This window comes from Lutjanus erythropterus, chromosome 19 (assembly GCF_056507025.1).
Source record: "Lutjanus erythropterus isolate fLutEry1 chromosome 19, fLutEry1.hap2, whole genome shotgun sequence".
NCBI lineage: Eukaryota > Metazoa > Chordata > Actinopteri > Lutjaniformes > Lutjanidae > Lutjanus > Lutjanus erythropterus.
Genome location: NC_139335.1, coordinates 17265155 through 17288400, shown reverse-complemented (window position 1 = coordinate 17288400; position 23246 = coordinate 17265155). Strand labels below are relative to the sequence as shown.

The 23246-nt window shown below is 45.4% G+C and overlaps 1 protein-coding gene across 1 annotated transcript in view; it reads left to right on the top strand.

Annotated features, from left to right (window-relative positions):
- The window catches only part of rai1 (retinoic acid induced 1), a 77938-nt gene extending 54776 nt beyond the window's left edge, over positions 1-23162 (top strand). The window contains exons 2-5 of the mRNA XM_084744153.1: positions 6985-13695; positions 13896-13989; positions 14958-15007; positions 19792-23162. Of these exons, the coding sequence (XP_084600279.1) occupies positions 7063-13695; positions 13896-13989; positions 14958-15007; positions 19792-19800 (6786 nt within the window). The 5' untranslated portion in view covers positions 6985-7062 and the 3' untranslated portion in view covers positions 19801-23162. The remainder of the gene's footprint in view (positions 1-6984; positions 13696-13895; positions 13990-14957; positions 15008-19791) is intronic.
- Positions 23163-23246: the final 84 nt, after the last annotated feature.

The window sequence follows — 23246 nt, the reverse complement described above, 5'->3', positions numbered from 1 at the left end:
CCCACCCACACAGCCTGGCAACACGCTGCAGAGGAGAAGAGGCGAGGGGCAGTCTGTCTGTCTGTCTGTCTGTCTGTGTGTCTGCCTATCTTTCCAGTGTGTTGAACCTGCCGTTATCAAGTGAAAGGGCAGCGAGAGGGGAGGATCCAGACAGGGAGAATGATAGTTGGAGGCATCTGAGTGCTCTCTGTGCCTTATTGAAGTGTGTGTAATTAGGAAGGGGGTAGCAGCGTGCTGATTGGGAGCAGCGGCGGGGCGGGTTGCTGTGTTATTTTGGAGCATGCTGTGTTAAACAGGGTGTTAAAAGCAGATGTGTTAGACACGAGTGTGTGTGTTGAGATGGGGATGTGTGTATGTGTGGCGGATGGTGGGGTGGGAGGGGGCACGGAGAGTGGCATGTTTGGGTTATTTTCGAGTGTGTTGTTGTCGGGTTGTCGAGGAGCATGTGAGCTGCAGTGTGTGTTGCTGTGATGATTCTGGTGGTGGTGAAGTGCGAGTGTTTGTGAAAATGTGTGATTGTGTGTGTGTGTGTGTGTGTGCGTGTGTGTGTGTTTCCTCCCAGGCCGCTCCACCTCCCCAGCAAACTGCCTCTGCATGCATAATTAACCAGGATGACTGGGGAGGTAAACACACAGGGAGACTCTCCATCCTTCCACTCTGTATGCCTCCATTTATGTGTGTGTGTGTGTGTGTGTGTGTGTGTGTGTGTGTGTGTGTGTGTGTGTGTGTGTGTGTGTGTGTGTGTGTGTGCATTTGCATGTGTGTTTGTTTGTGTCAGATAGACAGAGAGCAGGAAAAAGACTTGAAGCGAAAGTGCTTCAGAGCCAGAGTTGATGGAACGAGAGAGCTGTCTGTTTCTCTCCTTGTGTGTGTGTGTGTGTGTGTGTGTGTGTGTGTGTGTGTGTGTGTGTGTGTGTGTGTGTGTGTGGAGAGAAAGAAGATAAATCCCATCTCAAGCTGCCTCTGAAGATGATGCGATGAAAGAGAGGGAGAGAGGATAAAAAAAGAATGAAGGGGGGACTGTAACCAGTCGCAGCTCTGCGCATTATGAACCATCCAGCGGAACAATCAGATTCAGCCACCTCTCTTCCTTCACCCTCCCCTCCCTCCCCCCTTACACTCCTTCCCTCCGCCTGTCCTTCCTTCCTGCCAATATTTTATTTACACGCAATGTTTAATGTTTAAGATCTAAAAATAGATGCTCCAGGGTACCTAAAAGCAAACATTCAAACTCTGATCACTTTAAGGTTCGATGAAGCTGGTTATGACGGCAGCTGCCTTGATGAGATTTGAAGATAATCAATCACTCATCTACACTCTTAGAGATAAGGGTTCCAAAATGGTAATCCCTAAAGGGCTGAGGTTCTACCTATTTGCTTCTGAATAGCCCCTTTTTGAAATAAGGGTCCATGAAGAGTTCCTTGTAAGACGTCCTTTTCATGCAAAGACCCCTTTTTGGAAGAAAGGGTTCTTCAAGGATTGTTAAAGGCATAAATGTTAAAAGATCCTTACCCTCAAATATTCAATATGTTTATCCATGTTTCAAATGGTTTTTAAATGTAGATGTTTCTGGAATCCTATCAGTTCGTTTTACTTGTGTTCTTGTGTTTTTGCCTCATCTGTCGAAGACAATACGGTTCTTTGTAGAACCCTCACAAGACAAGAGAGAAAAAAAAGGATCTTTTTAGACCTAGTTGTAATGTTCTAGATGAAACCTTTGGATTATAAAAAGGTTCTCAGTAGAGCCCCCTGGATGGGATCTAGCTTAAAACCCTTGGAAGGTTCTTGATAGACTCACCAGAGTGGATTCTGGATAGAACCATTCCACCATAGAAGGGTTATCTGTACAACTTTTCTGGGTAAAACCTTTCATTGGTGGTTCTAGGTGTAACCCCTTATGTTGGGTTCAAGGTAGAACCCCCGGAAAGGGGACCTTTATAAGGGCTCTCCCAGGAACTGAAAAGGGTTCTCCCATGGGGACAAGCCGAAGAACCCTATATAGATCCAGTTAGCACCTTTAGTGTAGCAGCTCATGTTTGTCTGTAGGGGTGAAGCATTTGGCTAATTATGGAACCCACCGCAATGCATGCTGGTGCACAGTCTACCATTTTGCATGCCTATGTGTGTATAAGTATGTGCATGTGTGTGTGTGTGTGTGTGTGTGTGTGTGTGTGTGTGTGTGTGTGTGTGTGTGTGTGTGTGTGTGTGTGTGTGTAAAGTGTGTGCATGTGTGTGTAGTGTTTGCTGCAGCTCATATTTCCCAGGAGCCCAGGTTGTAAAGCCCACTCAGTAAATCATCTATCGTCCTCTGTCCTCTGCACTCGCTTCTCCTCCTCCTCCTCCTCCTCCTCCTCCTCCTCCATCTCCTCTTCAAACTTATCATTCTATCACTCTTTTCCTTTGCTTGCATCCCCCCACCCTCCATCTCTCCCCCTTGCTTCAACTGTCTCTCTCTTCTCTCCTCCCATTAGACCCCCAACGCCTTGTTGTCTTTCCCCTCCTGTTGCCGTTCTCCTCTCCAGTCAGAGACACACATGCAAAAGTGAAAAGAAAGACTAAAAAGATGAGAGAGGGTCATACTTTAGATTACATTACACTAATGTACTGATGTGATATAACAAGCCAGACATGGTGCGCAAAATCTAAAAATATGTTCTTTATTAGACACTATTAGAACCTTTATGTCATTATTGGACCTGACTGTCTTAGAGGGACACATTACAAAAGAACTGTACTGTAAACTAAAGTGGAATCGCATGTGCTAGTTTCCCATCTATATGATATGTGATTTCACTTTAGTTTACAGTGCAGTTCTGTTGTAATGTGTCCCAAATAATCATGCAATAAAGTAAGGGTCTAACAAAGGGTCTAATAGTGTCTAATAAATAACTTATTATTTCTATTTTTTTCTTATTTGATGAAAAGCTCTGCTTGTAATGTCTTATTAGTGAACTGTAAAATAAAATGTGACCAACAGAAGCAAACAATCAATGTAGAGGGATAAGAAAGAATGAAAGAAAGTAGAAAGAGGAGAAAGCATTAAAAACAAAAGAGGGAAAACAATGACAACCAATGTGAGTGACTGACAGTTGGCAATGTGTGTTTGTATCTTCTTCATCCTTCCTCGTCTGCACTCAAGCAGCAGCAAAATCAATGCAAGCGCTACCTAATAAACAGATAGACGCATCAACAGGGTTTCGGCAATCTCAGCATGTATCCTTCATTCTCTGTCCTCTTTGACCCCCACTAAGGCAGGGAGCAGCGCGACATGACGCGGTGCATCCACAAATACAGCAGTCGGCCAGCTCCACAACTCCAAGGCTCTCTCTGTGGAGGATATAAGTGGAAGGAGGAGGTGCAGCAGGGAGGTGGAGAGGAGACGTGATTGGAATGTAGACGCCGTTCGCGTGTTTGAGAGAAAAAAGACAGGAGGAGGAGTGGAGTAAATTGATTGGGGAGAGGGTTTCTTTGGTTTGTTTGCGCTGTTTTTAGTGAGAGACGCACAAACAGTGAAAAATCCAATTAATTATTCTTCATAATAGGCTGTTGTGGAGAAGAGCAGATGTGACAGAAACACACACATGCACAGACAGACACATGGCAACCAAGATGTGTGCCTCAGTCCATCCTCTCTGCTGCGCTCGGCAGGCTTGGTCTGGCAGAATCCCACCCCTTGTCCCCTATAAGCATCTTATTTAGGTCATTGTGTAAACAAGAATCCTCACACACACACACACACACACACACACACACAGCACCACGGGTGAAGCTCTACGCTCTTACAAGTTAAAGTGCTAACTAGAACCACAAAGAGTTTTTTAGCTTGTCCCCATAGCAGAACCCTTTTTGGTTCCTGGTAGAACCTTTTGATAAAGATTCCTTTTGTAACCCTTTGAGAGAGTTCTACCAAGAACCCAGCATAAAGAGTTATACCTAGAAACATCTGATAAAGGTGTAATGCAGAAGCCTTGTATGATACACAGAACCTTTGACAAAGTGTTCTTTTGATGAAAAGGGTTCTTCATGGAACCTTAAGTCTTTCAAAGACGCATCTTCTCTAGAAGATGGCAGACAGGTAGAACCTCTGCCCCTCAGGATGAACCCTTTTGGAACCTTTATTTCTAAGGGTGAAGTAGGCTGCAGGCAGGGGAGATAGGAAGGTAGGAGGGAGGACAGAGAATCTCCAGGGGAATCTATAGGTGTGTGTATGTGTGTGTGTGTGTCTGTGTCTGTGTGTGTGTGTTTGTTTGTCTATGATTGTGTGTGTTTGTGTTTGTGTGTATATTTAAGGGACTGCCAAAAGCTGTGGACCTGCATACATAAACAGAAACAGACAAACACTCACTCAAAAACTCACATTCAGGCATGCACAAGCCAGAATGAATGCACGCAATATTCACACACTGCATTGCCTCCTCGCACACACACACACAAACACACACACACACAAACACACACAAACTGTGTGTTTCAGAGATGAATAATGCTACTGTGCGTCTGGTGGGATGCACCACTGTCCCTGGGGCGGGTTGAATGCCGGGATATTGTGCTGGAACTGGCTGACACACACACACATGCACACACACACACACATACACACAAACAAACACACCAACACACAAACACACACACAAACACGCACACAAGCTCAGTGCTCTGTCTCCAGGTGACTCTGTTCCTTTTATAGAGCAGGAGCGCTCTCCACCCCTCCTCTCTTCCTTTCTCTTTTGTATGAATGCACAAGCACACACACACACACACACACACACACACACACACACACACACACACACACACACACATGCATAGGCAGGCAAAAGATTACAGACAAACATTGCCACGTGCACTCACACACTGGAACAAACAACATAAAGCACACAAACACACTCTATGACACCCCTACTGGTGTACTCAAAGCATGCAAGCAAACACACACTTTAACACTTCCCACTTCCCCTTGGAGGAAATTGGAGTTTGCATCTGTGCAGGAAAAGATAGGGAGGAGAGCGCAAAAGAAAAGGAGGGCTCAGTGAACCTTTTATGAAACACTGCATCAAAGACAAACTAGAAAATATATCGCTTTACTTTGTTTGTTTAGGTAATAAATTGTAATATCATGGCGTGGTTAGAAAAAAGGGGCTAAGTCTGGGGATCATATTTGATCCAAAACAATTATGAATAATGCATCAGACAAAATCAGCTGGAAAGCTAAAATAGCCACAGTGGCTCTGTAAGTGTGTTCGGTTCAGACTCAGAGCCAGACAAGGGTTGTCCCCATATCAGATGTTCACTATGTGATTACTGTGTCCCAAAGAATTCACAATAACAATATTATTGCAAAATGTAATGAATGTAGGGAGGTAACCATGCAAAAGCATATAAAAAAGTTAATTTACACTTAATGGATAGTGAAAAGGTGTGTGAGTGGTGCATGTTGGAGACAGGAGACAAACCGAGAACAGAAGGAAACAGAAATGGTTTAAGAGCGTGCAGTATATGCATATTCTGGATTATTTACACAATAGTATCATCTGTGTGTTATTAAAGGAGAAATCTGTCATATTTGCTGTAGTAAATAAGAAAAATTACCATGATATGTCATCAGAGATTAAGGAAACTTAATCAGCTAAATATAAATGCTTGCTTCTCTGACAACAACACTACAACAGCAGCATCCTTTGAAATTTCTATTCAGGTCGGTAACTTGTGTTATTGTGTGTCAGTTTCACATTAATTAGAGTTCAAATTAATGCTGAATGTTTGCTGAATGACTGAGCGTCTGTTTATGAGTTGTAATAAGTCATTAATAATCTTTAATAAGGAGTAGATGTTTAAAACGGTTAATTATATTGAGCAATATGTTAATGGAGTCTGGCAGGCAGTAAGGTGGGCAATCACTGAACTCCAACTCCAGAGTGTGTATTTTTGGAGTAGTGGGCTTTTGTTTTAAGGATAACGAGCTTAGATTTACATCAACAGACAATTGACAGTTGACTGACAATTGACAGACAGCTGATCAACTTAGAGTGTTGGACTCGTCGTCACTTGTTATTGTCAAATTACTAAATTGCTCTCCTGCAGCTTGCCTGAGCTTCCTCAAGTCTGGGAGGAGGAGGCAGGAGAAACAATTGATTTCAACCATAGACTGTATATTAAATATGATTTCAGCCTGTTTAAAATATCATCTTTGGCTCCAACTCACTATTTGGACCACTGTACTCAATTTTAGACATGCAGTTGTTAAATATTGCTCCTTCAACATGGGATCGATATTTTATTTTTTAAATATTTGCCTGGCCTCAATCATGCACCCCCACATATTCTCTCTCACACACACAGAGGCACAATTGTTATGGCTATGAATACATCTATAGATAAGTATTTAGATTTCCACACACCCCTCTTTCTTTCTCCTTTGTCCCTGAGACATGTCAATCACTGTACCCAAGACCACATCACGTCTGCCCCTCCATCTTGAGAGGATGAAACAGATCCTAGAGCCTGCACCATTGACGGACCATTTTATACACACCAGCACAAGAATGCATGCACACACGCACGCACACACGCACACACACACACACACACACACACACACACACACACACACACACACACAATTTCTTCAAATCTGAACAAGAGAAAAAATTAGTATTAGTGTTAGTATTAGTGTGCATAATATAAGATCTAGTTATTGTTGTAAAATCAAATTATGCCATTGAATTGAATGTATTTGTCTTTGGGAGTTAAAAATCTACATAATACTACACGTGTGCATTTGAATGTTGTGTCAAAAATATCAGCCTCAGTGGTTCTCAAAGATGGGAGACTTTTGCTTTGACACCAGGGGAATGTTAAGATAGAATTAGGCATCGAATATGAGAGGAGAAAATGCAGAATGGATAAACCCCAGGCTCAACTGCACTAACCATCATAATTTCTCTCTTTTTTTCTGCTCCCCCCCCCCTCTCTCCCTGCCTTCAGAACCCCTAACCCCCCTTCCCCCCTTTCCCATCTCACCTCACCTCCCCCTCCCTGCTCTGGCTACAGACGGAGAGAGTTATGCAGTCCTTCCGTGAGCGCAGCGGTGGTTACCACAGCAACCAACCCTGTTACCAGCAGGAGCCCCATGAATTATCCCGCCTGGAGACCTACCGGCAACACCCACATCATCCCCACCCCCAGCACCCGCACCCAGGCCCTGGCCCACATCCAGGCCCAGGCCCAGGCCCGGGGCACGCCAGGTCAGGCTATGAGGCTCATTCCCTGGCAAACCCCACAAGCATGCCTCCAGCTGGAGGACCAGGAACTGGAGGAGGACCTAAGGACTGTTTCAGCCAGCAAGCCTACCCTGGTTACCTAGGCAACGGTGGAGGGAATGGGAGTGGAAATGGAGGCTCAGCACCCTCACAGGCAAAGAAATCCTTCAGAGGAAGCAAAGTTCCCCCACCTGGTCAGCACCTACAGGGTCCTGGGGGCTATGGCAACCACATGGGCCCTGGGAATTACTCAGCCCAGTATATGAGCGAAGGCCACCTCCAGCAGAAATGGGAGGACCCAGCCCAGTTAGCACAGTATGATCAGGAGATGGTGGGACGTATGGAGGCTAGTGGTACCCCTGCACCTGGCTCGTCCCAGTACATGGACCAGAACATGCTGGGCCACTCCCAAACTCAGTGCCATCAGCCCTCCACTCCTGCCTATACCAGCCCCCACCACCAACCCCACCCTCCTAACCCTGCCCCATCCCCTCTCATGTACCCCCAGAGTCACCTGCACTACCCCCAGCACTCACCCTCTCCTTCGCCATACATGGAAAAGTGCAGCCCTATGCCCCACTGTTATAAAGGTTACAATATGCCTCCCAATTCCCAATATGGCAGACAAATGAGCAGCCACAGCAATTTGAAGCAAGGGGGTTACAGGTCAACCCAGAACAGTTACGGCTACCAGCAGCCTCCCTCCAGAGGTTATGAGCAACAGCCCCCTTTACAGGCCATGACCAACCCCCAGGAATCCCACCCTAAATACCAACACTACAGCCAACCCCAACAAAACTACTGTCTCTCAGAGCTGTCTGTCAGGTCACCAGAACAGTATTATCAGACATGTAGCCCCTCCTCAAGCCACTCCCCTGCACGCTCTGTAGGGCGCTCCCCCTCGTACAGCTCCACCCCTTCACCACTGATGACCAATCCAGAGTCATTCCAGTATGGTCAACCTCCCATGACCCCCGGAGCAGCCTCCTCTTCCTCATCCTCTTCAGCTGGTATGCAGGAGCAAGCCAGTACCAACACCATGTTGATGCCCCCACGTTCACACCCCTCACCCAATGTGCCACATGGAGCCCCTCACAGCTATACCACAACACCACAGGTCCCCACCATGAAAGAACGCTTCTCAGAGAAGCTGTTGTCAAACCCCAGCTTGTGGAGCCTGAATGCCCTCACCTCTCAGGTAGAGAACATCTCTAATAATGTCCAGCAGTTGCTGCTTTCAGAGGCCCTGGTGGCCAATAAGAAAGGTAATAAGCGCAACAGTGGAGGGAGCAACAGCAGTGCTGGAAGTGTAGCATCCTCCAAAAAGGGTGAGGAGTACAAAAGTCCCCCATATCCAGATGGTAGTGGTGGTAGTGTTAGTGGAGGCCCCATGCAGGACCCTTACTCTACCCCACAACACCAACCAATGCCCATGGAGCTCCATGAGGGAGGCTACTCCAGCAGTAGCGATGAACATCTGGAGAGGGGCTACTACTACTGTGGCCAGGGTAGAAGTCCTGCACAGGCTCCCAATAACACACAACTCAGTCTGGATACTGTGTCTTCATGCTCCATGACATCTCCAGATGACATGTCCACGAGGTCTGGGGACTCAGGTCTGCACAACCTTACCCCTGACCCTACTAGATGTCAGTCAGGGCAGGGAGGAGATGGCATGAGTACTCCAGTGAAGAGCATTGGAGATGAGAGGTCTCCTACAAGCATTACAATCCCAAGTCCTTTGAAACAAGAAAGGGAGTCTCCTTCAGATATACAGCATATCAATGAGCCTGTCAAAGAAAACTTTGAAGAATCTGCCTGGACAGAGAAATCCACTGACAAAGAGGAGGTGACAACAGAACAAAACCCTGACCATAACAGAGATTCAAACACAACTAAATCTACAGAGAATCTGGAGAAATGGTCAGAAGAAGAGAAATGCCCAACTCTCTATAGCAACATTGACAAAGAGGTGACTGAAAAAAGCTATTGCTATAAGGAGACAGTGTACCAAGAGGTCCAGAGCAAATATGACCCTGATACAGCAGACTCAGTTGAACAGTCCCCAGCTGCTCTTTCTGACTCCAGTCACAAAGAACATTTTAGCCAAGAGATGAAATCAGAGGCTTTCAAATCTGAGTCTCCAACTGCATCTGAGAGCTCTGCGAAAACATTGCCTTTCATTTCTAGGGGTGACCTTGAACAGGATCAATATTCCACAGAGAAGGAGGACAGCTCGGAGAACACCTCTCCAACCCCCCAAGTTGAGGCCTTGGACGAGAGCAACTCAGACAAGAGAGAGAGCAGAGATGAGGAAGATGAAGAGGAGGGGGAAGGGGAGGAGGCTGATGAAGAGGAAGAAGATGAAATACAGAAACAAGAGCAACAGTCTCTCTCCCCTCCTCTGTCAGCAGAGGTTAGGGAAGAGCTAGGGGAGGAAGAGGGGGAGAAAGTGAGTCAGTCATCGACTGAGGAGCACATGAATAATAGTGATGAGCCAGAGAAGCCTCCCGTAGAACTCTGCAGCAGGACAGAGAGTCAGAGCACTGAGCTCCATACTGACAATGAGTCTGCAGGGGCACCTGCCCATCAAAACGCAGCAGCAGCAACAACAGCAGCAGCAGATGCTTCTGAGAGGGAATCGGCCATTGGTGACACTGCTCCTCAGCCCCAGTCTGCTATGCCAGTCTTCTCAGCTCTCAATGATAAGGCAACACCTCCAGCTCCGGCCAGAGATCATATTGATCACAGTGACGCTAAAGTGCTGGAGCCGGACTCTCCTCAGCTGCCAGGGAAGTCGATACTTCCCTCAGCCCCCTCCTGGGCAGACACTCCACCCTCTCCAAAAAAAGGTGATGAGGACATGGAGCCGGGCATCAGCTGCGCCAGTGCTGTGACCCCCTTGGCCAAGCCAGAGCCTGTGGCCCCATCTGCTCAGCCAAGGGCATTTGGACGTAAGCATGCCAGGGGCAGAAGAAGAATCATGCATTCAGGTGTGGGAATCCGGCGACAGCTAAGCTTGGAGCGTGAGGGGGAAAAGGAAGAGGAAGCGGCTCCCTCACCAACACAGAAACCCTGCATGCCCCCTAGCAAAACTGTGCTATTCTCAGATCAAACGGACCTAGCTCATCAAGAATCTATTGTGAGCCAGACTCCCAAAATTCTAAGTGAAGGTTTTCGTTCGAGAATGTGTACTCGTTCATTCAATGCACCAGACTTGCCACCCAAAGTTGAACCACACGTGAAAAGAAAACCAGGCCCAAAACCAGGTTCGAGGCCTGGACCAAAACCAGGGCCAAAACCTGGACCAAAACCAGGCCCAAAACCAGGTGCAAAACCAGGCCCAAAACCAGGCCCTAAGCCTGGTTTAAAGCCTGGACCAAAGCCTGGGCCAAAACCTGGACCTAAACCGGGACCAAAGCCAGGACCAAAACCTGTGCCAAATGAACCAGAGCTGCCACCGAAAATTGAGACTCCTGTGAAGCGTAAACCAGGACCCAAACCAGGTTCAAAACCAGGGCCAAAACCTGCATCAAAACCTGGACCAAAACCTGGTCCAAAACCAGCTCTAAAACCAGGTCCAAAACCAGGACCTAAACCTGGACCCAAGCCCACGGATGTTTTGCCCCCCACTGAGGCTGCACCCGTCAAGGCACCAGTCGGTCGCCCTAAAAAAGCAAAGGTGCTACAACAACAAGAAGAAATCATTCAGTCTATGACAGGAATGCAAATCAGGGGCAGGAAGAGTCTAAGAACAACACTATCACAAGAAAACCAGGATGTGAAACCAATCAACCAGGAAGAAAAACAAGCAAACAATGAGGCAAAGGCACCAGAGAAGGAGGTTAAGAATATGGTCTTGAGATCTAGAAAGCCCTCGCAAGACAAACAGTCAAAAGAAAAAGAAAAAATCATAGAGGAAGATATTAAATTCCAGACACCAGCAGAAAGTAAAGCCAGTGAAGTTTCTCCAAATGGAGAGGAGTCTGTAACTGTGGAAAAAAATGTGGAGAAAATGGCAACTCCCATTCCTAATGCAGTCAAAAACACAGATGTTCCAGCAAACCCACCTGCAGTTGCCTCACCAGTCCCAACTGAACAATCTGAAGAAAAATCATCACTTCCATTAAAACGGAAACCAAGCCCAGAACCTCCTACAACCCCAGTAAAGAAAAAGAGGGGTCCAAAGCCCAAACCAAAACCTTTACCAGCACCACAACCCCCCGTGCTGGAACAAGTTGTGTCTACACCTAAAGAGAAGGGTGTCCGGGGCCCCAAAAGAAAGCGAGGGCCACCCAAGAAAACCTCTGTGGTGATCCCCCCATCTAAAGATACTCCTCCCAACATCAGTGAAACTGAAATCACTAGTGATGTACCTGTGGTGCCTCCTCAATGTCCGACTAAAACAAAAGTGCTCCCGCCACGCAAAGGCAGAGGACAGAAATATGAGGCCATGGTGCAGAAAATTACATCTCCTAGCTCGAAGAAACACCTCCCAATTCCCCAGATAGACAGCAATGTAACTGATGATGTGACCACCAAGGCTTTGTCACAACACGTCTTAAAGGAAGGTGAAGCCTCTATACTCATAAATAGCACTGAGATGATTGAGGGAGAAGTGAAATGTATAGAGTCGAGACAAGAAGGAGTGAAACAACAGAGAAAAGAAGAGATGACACAAGAAAGAGGAAAGAATGAGGTGAATCAAGAGGTATCAACACCAGAGGAGGTACGACAAGGGTTGGAAGAAGAGGTTGTAAATAAGGAGGAAACAAGACAAGAAAACGTCAAACAACAGCAGGACAGTGGAGTTGACAAGGTTTTGAGCTCAACGGAGGTCCCAGTAGAAACCAGGGCTCCAGGAAAGGTGACACAACAGGCCTCAGCTGTATCTTCTGCTGCCACCAAGTCTGCTAGAACTAAAAGGAAGAGATGGGCCATGGTGGAGAGTACAGATGCCTCAGTAGTAGCCATGGAAGCAGGGAGCCTAATAGTTACAACACCAAGGCTCGCCAAGCAGAGGGCCATTAAAAACAACCATGAGATGCACCTAAAGCAGAGGAGGAAGAAGAGAAAAGGCCAGGCCCCTGTAGAAGAAACAAAAGAGATAGTTGAGGAGACAAATATTGAAACAGCAGAACAACAACAACAGCAACAACAACTGCAACAACAACAACAACAACAACAAGAGGAGAGGGTAGAAGAGAAATTAACCCCCACAGAGTCCACAGAGTCCACAGTACCTCCACCAGTCAGCCCAGATGAGATCACAGAAGCCCCCCAGGTTACCAGCACAAAACCCATCCAGAAACCTAGGAGAGGCAGAAAACCATCAGCAAATCCAACCAAGAGGAAACGAGGTAAAGCCTCATTAGAGCAGATTCCTGGCAAGCCAGTGAAGGTCCATAAAAAGCCTGGGCCAAAACCTGGGATGAAAGACGCTATCGAGGTTATCGAGGCGGTAGTAAGGGCTGCAGGATGTGAACAGGCTGAAAAAGAGGAGAGAGAAAAAGAAGAAATGGAAAGAAGGGAAGAAGAAGAGAAGGGAAAAGAAAAGACGTGTATTGTGGGTCCTGTAGTGACAATATCAGAAAAACAGCCTGAGACCATTTCTGTGAAAAGAATCAGGCGCAGAACAGTCCATCAAAACTCTAAACAGTCTTTCTGTCCTTATGTACGGATTAACAACTCCAGAGACTTTTCCTCTTGGTGTGCCATAGTCAACAAGCCTGAAGATGCAGTGGTATTTCAGAGACGCAGAAAAAAGGGCATACTTCGAATGAGAAATCCTTTCACAGTTGCAAAGATAGTGCCGCACACTGCTGCCATGATGCAGGGACCCTTGGTAAATAAAAACCTAATCAACAGGTGTCTTATGTGTAGCCTGTGTGGAAAGCCAGCAAATTACAGAGATCTAGGAGATTTGTGTGGACCCTACTACACAGAGGATGGTGTTCCACGGAAGATTTTGACAATGAGGCACACTGAATCCCTCAGGGAAGAATCAGAGAAGACCAGTGACAACAACAGTAGCAGCAGCAGTGAGGACCCAGGCAACTCCTCGGAGAAAGAGGGCGAGGGCAGCACAGGAAAGGAGGGAAATACAGAGGCATCCACTCAAGAGGGCAGTAGTAGCAGGCACCATCATTGGCGCCACCGACGGGCAGAGAGAACAGAAAGAACGTGTCAGGAGGGTGGTCCACGAAGATTAACTCTCCGAGAGAGGTTCAGGAGGATGAGGCAACTCCAAGCCATCAGAACGGGGGCTTCAAGTAGCCAAGAGGGCAGCGACAGCATGTTCCAAAGGCTACAAGCGGAGGCAGAGGCTAAGGAGCACTGGGCGCATGAAAACTGTGCCATATGGACCAAGGGGGTAATTATGGTCGCGGGGAGGCTATACGGACTGAAGGAGGCAGCCAACACCTCAGCCCAAACGGTATGGTATCAATTATCAACACTGATTGATACTATGTACAGTCACTTTCAGAATCACTGCAGCTTCTTTAAGTAATAGCAGTTAACTTTCGACTTTTCTTCCTCTTTTTCTTCTCCCTATGCCTTTGTGCCTCTGTCGGTCAATTTGTTTGTTTCTTCATTGGTCTGGGTCCATATGTCCGTCTGTCTGACTAACCCCAGAGCTGCTACAAGTGCCAGATTGTGGGGGCGTCCCTCAGCTGCTGTTGGAGAGGCTGCACTCATAAATACCACTATGTCTGCGCCAAAGAGATAGGTAAGAGACCACAGCGAGAGAGGAAGAGAGCAACAAGGGATGAAAAGGGAAGAAAAGCCGGGGAAAGGGAGGAGAAATGAGGAGGGAAATTGGGAATGGAAAACTGAACGTGGGTTTAGAGGGCAATGGGGAGGGGAACAAATAAGGCAGGTAGGAGTAAAAAAAAAAGCAGAGAAATGAAAGAAGAGGGGAGGGAAAGTGGATGTGGGTAAAATGCATCAAGAAGTCAGATTATTGAGTGCGAGGAGAGATGTCTGAGAGTGCTAGGGGAGAGCAAAAGAGAGAAAGGAGGGAGGGAAAAAGGGAGGGAGCTTTGAATAAAGGGGATGATGAGTGGAAAGTGGGACCCTGGAGTGTGCAAGAGGGAGAGGGGGAAGAGATAGAGGGGGGAGGGTGTGTGTATATGTGCATTATTGACCACAACCCCTGTGGCTCTGTCCATTTTTCTGCCATCTGGGGACTGAATGTGCATGTATGTGTGTGTCTTCCTGCCAGAATGCTTAAATGTTTCTCTATGTGCATCTTCCAGCAACTTTGCCTATGCACGTTCCCTTCAATGCTTGTATGCCTGTTCCATCGTTGTTGACAATAAGTGAGTGTCTGTGTGTCAGCATATGTGTTGTATGGCTTCCCCTTACATTACCTCATGCCAAGAAAGTACAGTGCGAGGATTAGAAGGCCCGCCACGTCTGCCTCGCCAGCACAGGGAGCAGAGCGGGGCCCTTTTTAATCCTGCTGAGTGCACCAGCCATATCTGACTGCCTGCCTGCCTGCATCGCAACTCATCCACTCAGCCTCCCTCTTTCCTCCGTTGCTCTCTCCTTCTTTCACTTTGGATCTTTCTTGCTCATTTTTCATTTTAACCCCACCTCTTTGTCATTTATCTGACTTTTCCGAGGGGGGGTTATAGGGATTGTTGCCTATCTGCGACATTCTTGCTTATTCTTATTCCTTTTCTTTGCCTATAGGCTGCACATTCCACGAGGATGACTTCTCCATCAAATGTCCTAAACATGAGGTAAGACAATTAAAGCTTTCTAGTGAATTAGGGCTTTAGTCAACCAAAGAAAATCTTGGTCTCTCTTCTGTCATGTCTTTAGTACATGTAGCTATATTGTTACCTTCAGGAGATGTCTATCTAAATTAGTGTTACATAAATAGTTACACAAATTCAACAGGATAACCTATAAACACTAAAACAACATAAACAATCGCAAAAGTTACATCTGGTAGAGTTACAGCTGGTATTTATCCATCATTGAGCTTGAAATGTTAGTCCGGCACTAGTTAAGAAACCAGTCCAGCAGAGAACCCGCCACACACAATGTGATGAAAAATAAACTTTTTATTCACTCTGTTCTTCTGTCTTCTGAGGCTGGGGGCTGATGTAGCAATTTCTGCTCATACTTTGACATGGTGGCAATTATTTTGGAGCCAGCAAATGTTCAGTAAATAGCCTCTCACTCAAAAATACAATACATCAGGTCTGCATCCCCAAAAATAATGGATTAAGAAGCTTCTCTCCTCATTAAATTAACACCAGACTACCGGCAACAAAGCATCAGCTTACAATTTTTAAGGGGAAGCCAGCGGCATGAAGCCAGACGCTTGACACGATACAAATCAAAGTTGAGTTGGACTTTTCTGAGCGCACACTAACAATGTAGTTGGTCACATCTGGCCATTTTGTAGCCGTGTCACTGGTTATGTGAACATATGGTTAGAGGAAGAGGATTTTTGGAACAAAGGTAGTGCCCTCTAGCTTCTCCTGCAGTCTTAGATGTTTTTCGCCCATGGACCCCTTAGCTGACAGAGAGATGGAGCAGGGGCCGCCCACTACATACATTGCATTGAATAGTTTCATGTCTTTTCCTTCGTTTGCTCTTACCCATAGCTGCTCAGTCAGCAGCAGTTGTAGGATGGCTAATGTGTGTCAGCCTCACCCTCTGCACTTTCACTGGTGGTTTCTGAGGCGGAGGTTTTGTCAGAGTCTCTTGCTGCTGAAGTTACAAAATGATCTACTGTGGCTCACAAAAGTGTCAGAACACTTGAGATAATGATACACCTGATCATCGAATATGTTTCAGTAATAAGTAGCTAACTCGTTCGCCGTTATGGATAGGTGCTGCACAGTTATTTAGTGGGTAAGCTAGATCAGAGATTTTAAAACTTTTTGTGCCCAAGACACACCAAAGGACAAGCCTTAATCTCAAGACACACATCTATTCATATCAATGCAAAATAGCCCCCATGACCAACCTAACCAACAACGGCAACAAAACCTGCTAATCAGGTGCAGTGTTCTAGGAGTGCAGGTGGGAAAAAGGTATCAATCGCTCTGAGCCTTTGATGTGTGACACTCAATAATTTCTACCATTTGGTGTGTGAATGGCAAAAACTGGGGTTCATTTTGACAGAGGGTTTTTAAAGGATTTTTTTAGGGTATAGAATCTGCTTCTGTGTTGGAAAACGAGTGTATGCAAAGTACTTATATGGGAAATTACAAATTACACGGCACACCTTGACTTGCCATTTGAGAACCACTGAGCTAGATCACATGATTGTACAAGGATTCATGGGCAGCATTTTGTTGATGTTGTGTAAATTAAAGGTGTGGCGTTTGTTTGTTTTTCATGAATAGGATGATTTATCTTGGATAATTCTATGTCTGATTCATGTCAATGTGTATTTTTAGTAGCAGTGTTACAGTTCTTCAAATCCATGATTCAATTTGACCTTCAATTTTAAGGTCACGATTTCAATCGATTTTTGATTTAATATTGAAATGATGGCACCCCTAATTTGTTCAACATATTTTTTATTTCTAATTTTTTTGGGGAAAAAACAACTTATCAAAACTTATCAAATAATAATTTGGTGGCCCCTCTGCAGTAATTCCAAGGACCCCTTTGTTGAAGAACCATCTCCTAGGGTAACGACATCTCAGACACATTCACATTAGAACGCTTATAACCTCTCTGCTCTAAGACCCACTGTGCATTTCGATTTTTTCCTCTCCTCCCCTCCCCTCCCTTCCTATCCTATCTTTTCGTCCCCCACACCCCACCCCGCTCTGCTCCGCTCCACCCTTCATCCCTCCCCTCCTCGTCACAGAAAAAATTGAGTTCACACATTGTTGTCACAAGCAGCAGCAGCACCATGGCTGGATAGATGATATGGCGCAGAACAGAAAACACAATTGTCAGCTCTTGTAAAACAGAGAAAGAATCAAAGGAGAAAAGATGAGGGGTGTTCAGTGTGCAGCACTGGTATCAGGTACCATCTCTACTCCATGAGGCCAGTGTGTGCTTCATGAAGACAACCAGGATCTCATCTTGAGCTGATATTTTGTTACCAAATCAATACGTTCCCAATGACCTTGGCAAGCTAAACCCATATCAACCCCCAGCAGCTGTGTAAACACTCAGTTATGTGCCCTTTCTGTATAACTGTCACTCATCAGCCGCTGTTATGACTGCAGACCGCTGCAATTATGTCGGGTCACTGTTATTGTGTTAATATGAAGAGTCCACACCACAACTTTCCTGCAAGACAGACGCCACCTGGTGGCGGCGTGTTTGCACTGCAGCACAGAGAGGAAGGTCAAATGCAGAGGGAGGGGGGAGGAGGGGAGTAGAGAGGGAGAGATGCTGACATTCAGCAGGGAGCAGCGGTGCATTGAGGCAGCAGTGGCAGTAGCCTCCCTCCCTCCCTCCCTCCCCTCTCTGCATCCCTCCCTCCTCCCCTCCTCTTCTTTTCCTGTTCTCCTCTGAGCAGACTGACAGGGATGAAAAGCTGGCTGTTGATCAAAACACCCCACCCAGCATCACTGCCTGCTATCCTCCCCACATGCTTCTCTCCACCCTTTCTCCCGCTTTCTCTCGTTATTTTTCCCCCATTCCCCTTGTTTTGCTTCTGCGGCTCCCTGCTGTTCCAGCTCTCACTCCGTTCACCTCTCATCTCCTGCAAGCTCTCTTTCTCTTTCCATTTTCAGTCGTCCTGCCTTCATCCCTCCTCATCCCTTTCTCCCTCTTTCTTTCTCTCTCATCTTCTCTTCCACTCCCCGCCTCTCTTCACCTCGACTCCCACGTCTGAGCGGCAGAAATAGAGTATGAGAAACAGAGAGAGAGACAGAGAGAGATTGTTGTTAGTGGGCTGAGGCAGAGCTGTCATCAGCTGAGGGATCTGAAGGTCTGTGTGTGTGTGTGTGTGTGTGTGTGTGTGGGTCTGTGCCGTGCCAATTTACGCTGAACAGCCTAATCAAAGGGAAGAGCAGACACATATGTACACGCACACACACAAACACACAAACACCCCACCCATGGGTCCCCTCTCTGAAATTCTCCCTCCGCCTGTTGGTGTCAGAGTGATGGAACACACATATCGACGAAATCGCACACACATGCTGCCTCCAGCGGTGGACTCTCCAGAACTGAGGGACACACACGGGTTCATTAACAGGCTACCTGTAAGCTCACACACGTACGGCGAGCCGGAGAGGGACGGGCAGAGAGGCAGGGTGAAGAAAAACTGTGTTGTGCTGTGGCTGAGCGGGAACAAAAGACGAATGGGGGCAGTTACATCAGAGAGAGACAGAATGAAAGTGACAGAAAGAGGAAAGAAGGGCAGCAGAGGGAGAGACACTTGGTGATGGAGAAACAGAGAGAAAACGTGCGAGACTGAAGGTGCAAAAGAATGAGTTACTCCAGGGAGGTAAACAAAAAGAGAGGGATTGAAGGAGGGAGGGTATCTTCAAAGAGAAAGAGGGAGCGATAAGAGACAGAGAGTGAAGCTGCTCGTCTGAGTCCGGGCCAGTTCAGAGGGAAAGACGGAGAGAGTGAAGGACAGATACTGGGGGGCTGCAGAGGAGGATAAGGGGAGAGAAAGCGCTTCACCACCAGCACCACGGCAGCGCAATTAGTGGGCGTTCCTGCTGTGTCTTTCACAGTGGAGCTGGTTCACTGGCCAGCTGCATCCATCTCCCCACTTCTGCACACTGCAGCCAGACCGCTTTCATGTCTGCACAAACGCATGCACAGCACATACAGTACATGTGAGCACCAAGTGACCCACACCGCAAAGCAAAAGAGGCACCTCCACCGGAAGAAACACAGACCAACACAACATGAAGGTTAATAAGTTTTAGGAAATGTGATGTGTGTTAAAGGTCTAGTGTGTAAGATTTAGGGAGATTTATTGGCAGTATATGGTAGAAAGGGGATATAATATTCTGTTTAAATCAACAAGAGTATCAATAAGCAGTATCAATATATCAGGCCAATATCAGGTGAATAATATCAGTCAGGCTCTAGTCCATTATCTACTAGAGTAAGTTAAGAAAAAACTTTTTTTCATCGCCATACAGATCATAAACCCTTGAATATAACACTCATTGAAACTGGTAACACTGTAGTGCTTTTTATCCAGAAAAAACACAGCTGCCCCATTTACATGTATCTGTTCACAGGCCAGTCTAGTCCGGTCGAGTACGGTGGTGATGTTGACCTTTGTGGCATGGCCATGTTTCTACAGTAGCCCAGAATAGACAAACCAAACGCTGGCTCTAGATACGGCCTTGCACAATTTTCCCAACCACCATAGGTTCTCCCACGTGCTCAGTTTGCAATTTGCAAGCTCACTGCCAGATGCCCCTAAATCCTGCACACTGGTCCTTTAAATATGAAGCCATGTTGTGAGTGCAGTCACAGGGGAAGGCCTCAAAACATCTGGAACAGCCGCTTATACGTCTCTTCCTCTCTGTGTGTTTGTATTTATGTCAGTTTCTCTTCCCTTTTTCTACAGGACCTGTAAGATATTCCGGTACACCACCTCCACCACCAACACCACCTCTCAGCCAGTCAAGCATCACCTGTCCAGCAGGGCAAACAGAAATGCTGTCCTAACAGCCACCTATACCTAAAAAACAAGGTGATGACTGATGACGGACAGGCACATCGGCCGGTGGGGCCGGCGGAGAGTGAAAGGCTGATCTTAGGTGGAGCTAGGAGCAATACGAACCCTGGAGAACGGCTCCGCAGAGAATAGCTGCTCCCTTAACCCGGCCTGGAAATGTGTTTTCTCCACTGAGCCCCTGACTGGAAGGCAGCGGCACTGTTTAACAGGAGGATAGACTGCGCTTTAGAGACTGTGTGCCTCGGGCCCAGCGCACAGGGGGGCTGTTTGAAATGCAGAGCGAGGAATGTGTGTGTGTTCTGCCTTCGGATGGGTTGCTATCATATTCAGACACCTGGCGGACACTGATTGGACAGGAGCATCCCTCTGGCCACCTTGTCTGTGGGCCAAGAAGAGTGTATGCGCGTGCGTGAGTGCGTGTCTGTGTGTGAGTGTGTAATAATCATAGACTTGTCATTCTACAGCCACATCATCAGCAGGCCCAGACGGAATCTGCAGATTTTCTTTCTCTTTTTTTTTCTTACAGTTTTCAGGGGTGATCCAGAATGAATTTTGCCTGCATATGTTTTCTTTTTTGCTTGTAATATGATAGACTATATTCATTTAAGATAACAAAGTAGTTTCTGAGAAAAAATAATGACACACATTACGTCAAAACAACCGAAAATTACCTCAAGCAGGGCTGAAAGAAATATTTAGAGGATTTTAGTAGAACCTTTTACACTAAAATGGAAGGTTCATTGTGGAGCAGAGAAAGCAAAAGTTAATTTGTGTAACCATTAATCATTCATCTCCCACCTATTACCACTTCAACACATATACAAACAAACATATGAATAAATAACTGGTAATGGTCATCATAATATGCTGTGCCCGGTTGCATAAAACCACTAATCCTAAGGTTTCCCTGAAATTTTCATCTAAGGATGCTTTAGGCAAAATGAGTTACATAAAATTACCCTAAGGGAAAACCCTCTAATCTGTAAGTATTTGCTCTTAGCTACTTAAGTGGTCTTTTATGTGTTGCTAGAAGGCCTTTAGTGACCATTTCCCTCCGAAATTTTAAACAGACCCATAATAGTCCATTAAAAATTAAATAATTCACGAAACACAATACAAAGGTTGAATTTATGGTAATGAAAGAGGAGGACAGGATACTAGAATGCATTTTTCACTATGAGCGCTGCACAACTTGTTAGACAGTAGATTTGCCGTTAGCACTAACAGCTTTGTAGCTAGCTAGCCAAATGTTAGCACAACTCTGTCTTATAAATTCCCATTAGCTTTTATTGAAACTCACCAGTGTTTGTCAATGTTTGTCTACCTCCTTTCCTTTTATCAGTTAATTCTTGCCACATCTTTTGCTTGTGTACAGCTTGTTATGGCTGCTTACTTTTTTTTCTCTTTGTTGTCTATTCTGGAGAAGCTTGCTAGTACAGGCTAGAAAACAAAATATTGTTTTAAAAATCTTTCTAATTCAAGTGGATGTGAGTTAGATGGAGTGAGAATGATTTTTGATCAATATTTTTATAGTTATAGCTATAGATGTACGGACAGCCCTTAGTCTAAGCACTTACGTAAGAAGACAACCTATACTCCTAAGTGAATCCCTTAGCTGAGGGAAATATTTTGCTTAGGGGACAAAGTTAAAGCTGCTACGAGGAACTTTCATGTTTTGTTGATTTCAGACGCCCCTGTGGCTTGATTCAGTAGCATTTCCACAGTGATAACAACACAAAAATACACATATTGAAATAAAAATCTCCTTTTGCTTCTTTTTAACTGGCTGACATACTGTTCACTGTAACTTTCCCTGTGAAGATGTAAACACGGGGTTGTTTCAACAGATTTCAAGGAGAATCGGACCCGGTGGCAGGCATTAAGAATAACTGTATAGAAATATCCGATTTCACTGATGTTTTTTTTTTTTTTGCTTATGTAGGTCATTATGAGGCATCAGTATTAAATTGAGACAGTTTCACAACCAGCTAAAACTCCTTGTAGTAGCTTTAAGTTTGAAACTTAAGGTGGTTTATGCATTGGGCACAGTTTTACAGGCAGCATCTCTACTTGTTTAAAATCTATGGAAAAATCTGTGGAAATGTGGGAATTCTGCAGCGCAGATTCCATGTGGGCCTGATCATCGGGGTGTTTGTGCTCAACGTGTCTGTGCGAGTGAAGATGTTCATCTCCGATTCAAGATGTCATGCATCAAAAAAACAGCAGCCAACCACTGGATGTACTATCTCAATGTGTGCGTTTGTGTTTAAAACAAGATGAAACAAAAAAGGAAACTGTACATGATGATGTGCTTTACAGGTTCTAAATATTCTGATATTGAAGAGTTAAGAAAAAAATGGACGCAGTATTTTAATATAATGCTCTTATCTTCGGAGATGTATTTTGATGTGCATTATGACTATACAACATCATTGCGTCACCCTTGGTATATGTCAGGCTTTGTGTTATTCCGAAAATTAAAAAAGAAAAATGAAAAAAAGAAAAAAAAAAGATAACTCTGTTTAAGAGTGTTACTCCATTTCAACTGTGTGCACATTCAATATGTACAGTGATGCCGCCATCTTCATCATCGTCACATGACAGGTTGCAGATAAGGTCAGGTCATCTCACTTCATATCTATATACAGTTCAGAAGTATTACTGTTAAACATCGCCATGATGTATGATTACTTCACCTACCACAGCAGCGCAGAAAGACAAACATGCAACTCAGATTTCATCACACACCCGTCTGTTTGTGTATCTCAAATGTAGCCTCTTTCACTCTTCCATGCTATGTAACACCGCCCTGCAGTGTACAGGGCGTCAGTCAAGGTACTGGTCATATCAAAAGGAGACATATTTAAGTATTAGAGCATAAAAGAAAGTGCAAAAAAAACGCCACACCAAACTTTCTCTTTTATGAAGCTCATTATTTAATGGTGTACATAAGTATTTGATGCTGTTTAAATGTAAGATGTGATGTACTAATATAATTGTGTATAGTATTTCCTAGAGATGTTTATTTTCTATAAAATGGAATATGTTATTGCTTATAAAATGTTATTAAAAGAATCCATTGATGAAAAAAAATAATGACCTCTTTTGGGAATGTCACTTGTCTTAAGTTGGAGCATGCCGTTTTATTGATTTTCATGTCTCTTTGTTTGGAATCGATGACACAGCATCACTTTGTTTGAAATGTTTTTTGTAACGCCAATGTTAAATATACCAGCACCTTTCAATGCTGCTATGACCAACGCCTGCTCTTTTTGTCTTTCCTGAACACGCACCGACATCAACACACCGGATCAGCACATTTTCTCCCTCTCCCACCTTTTGCA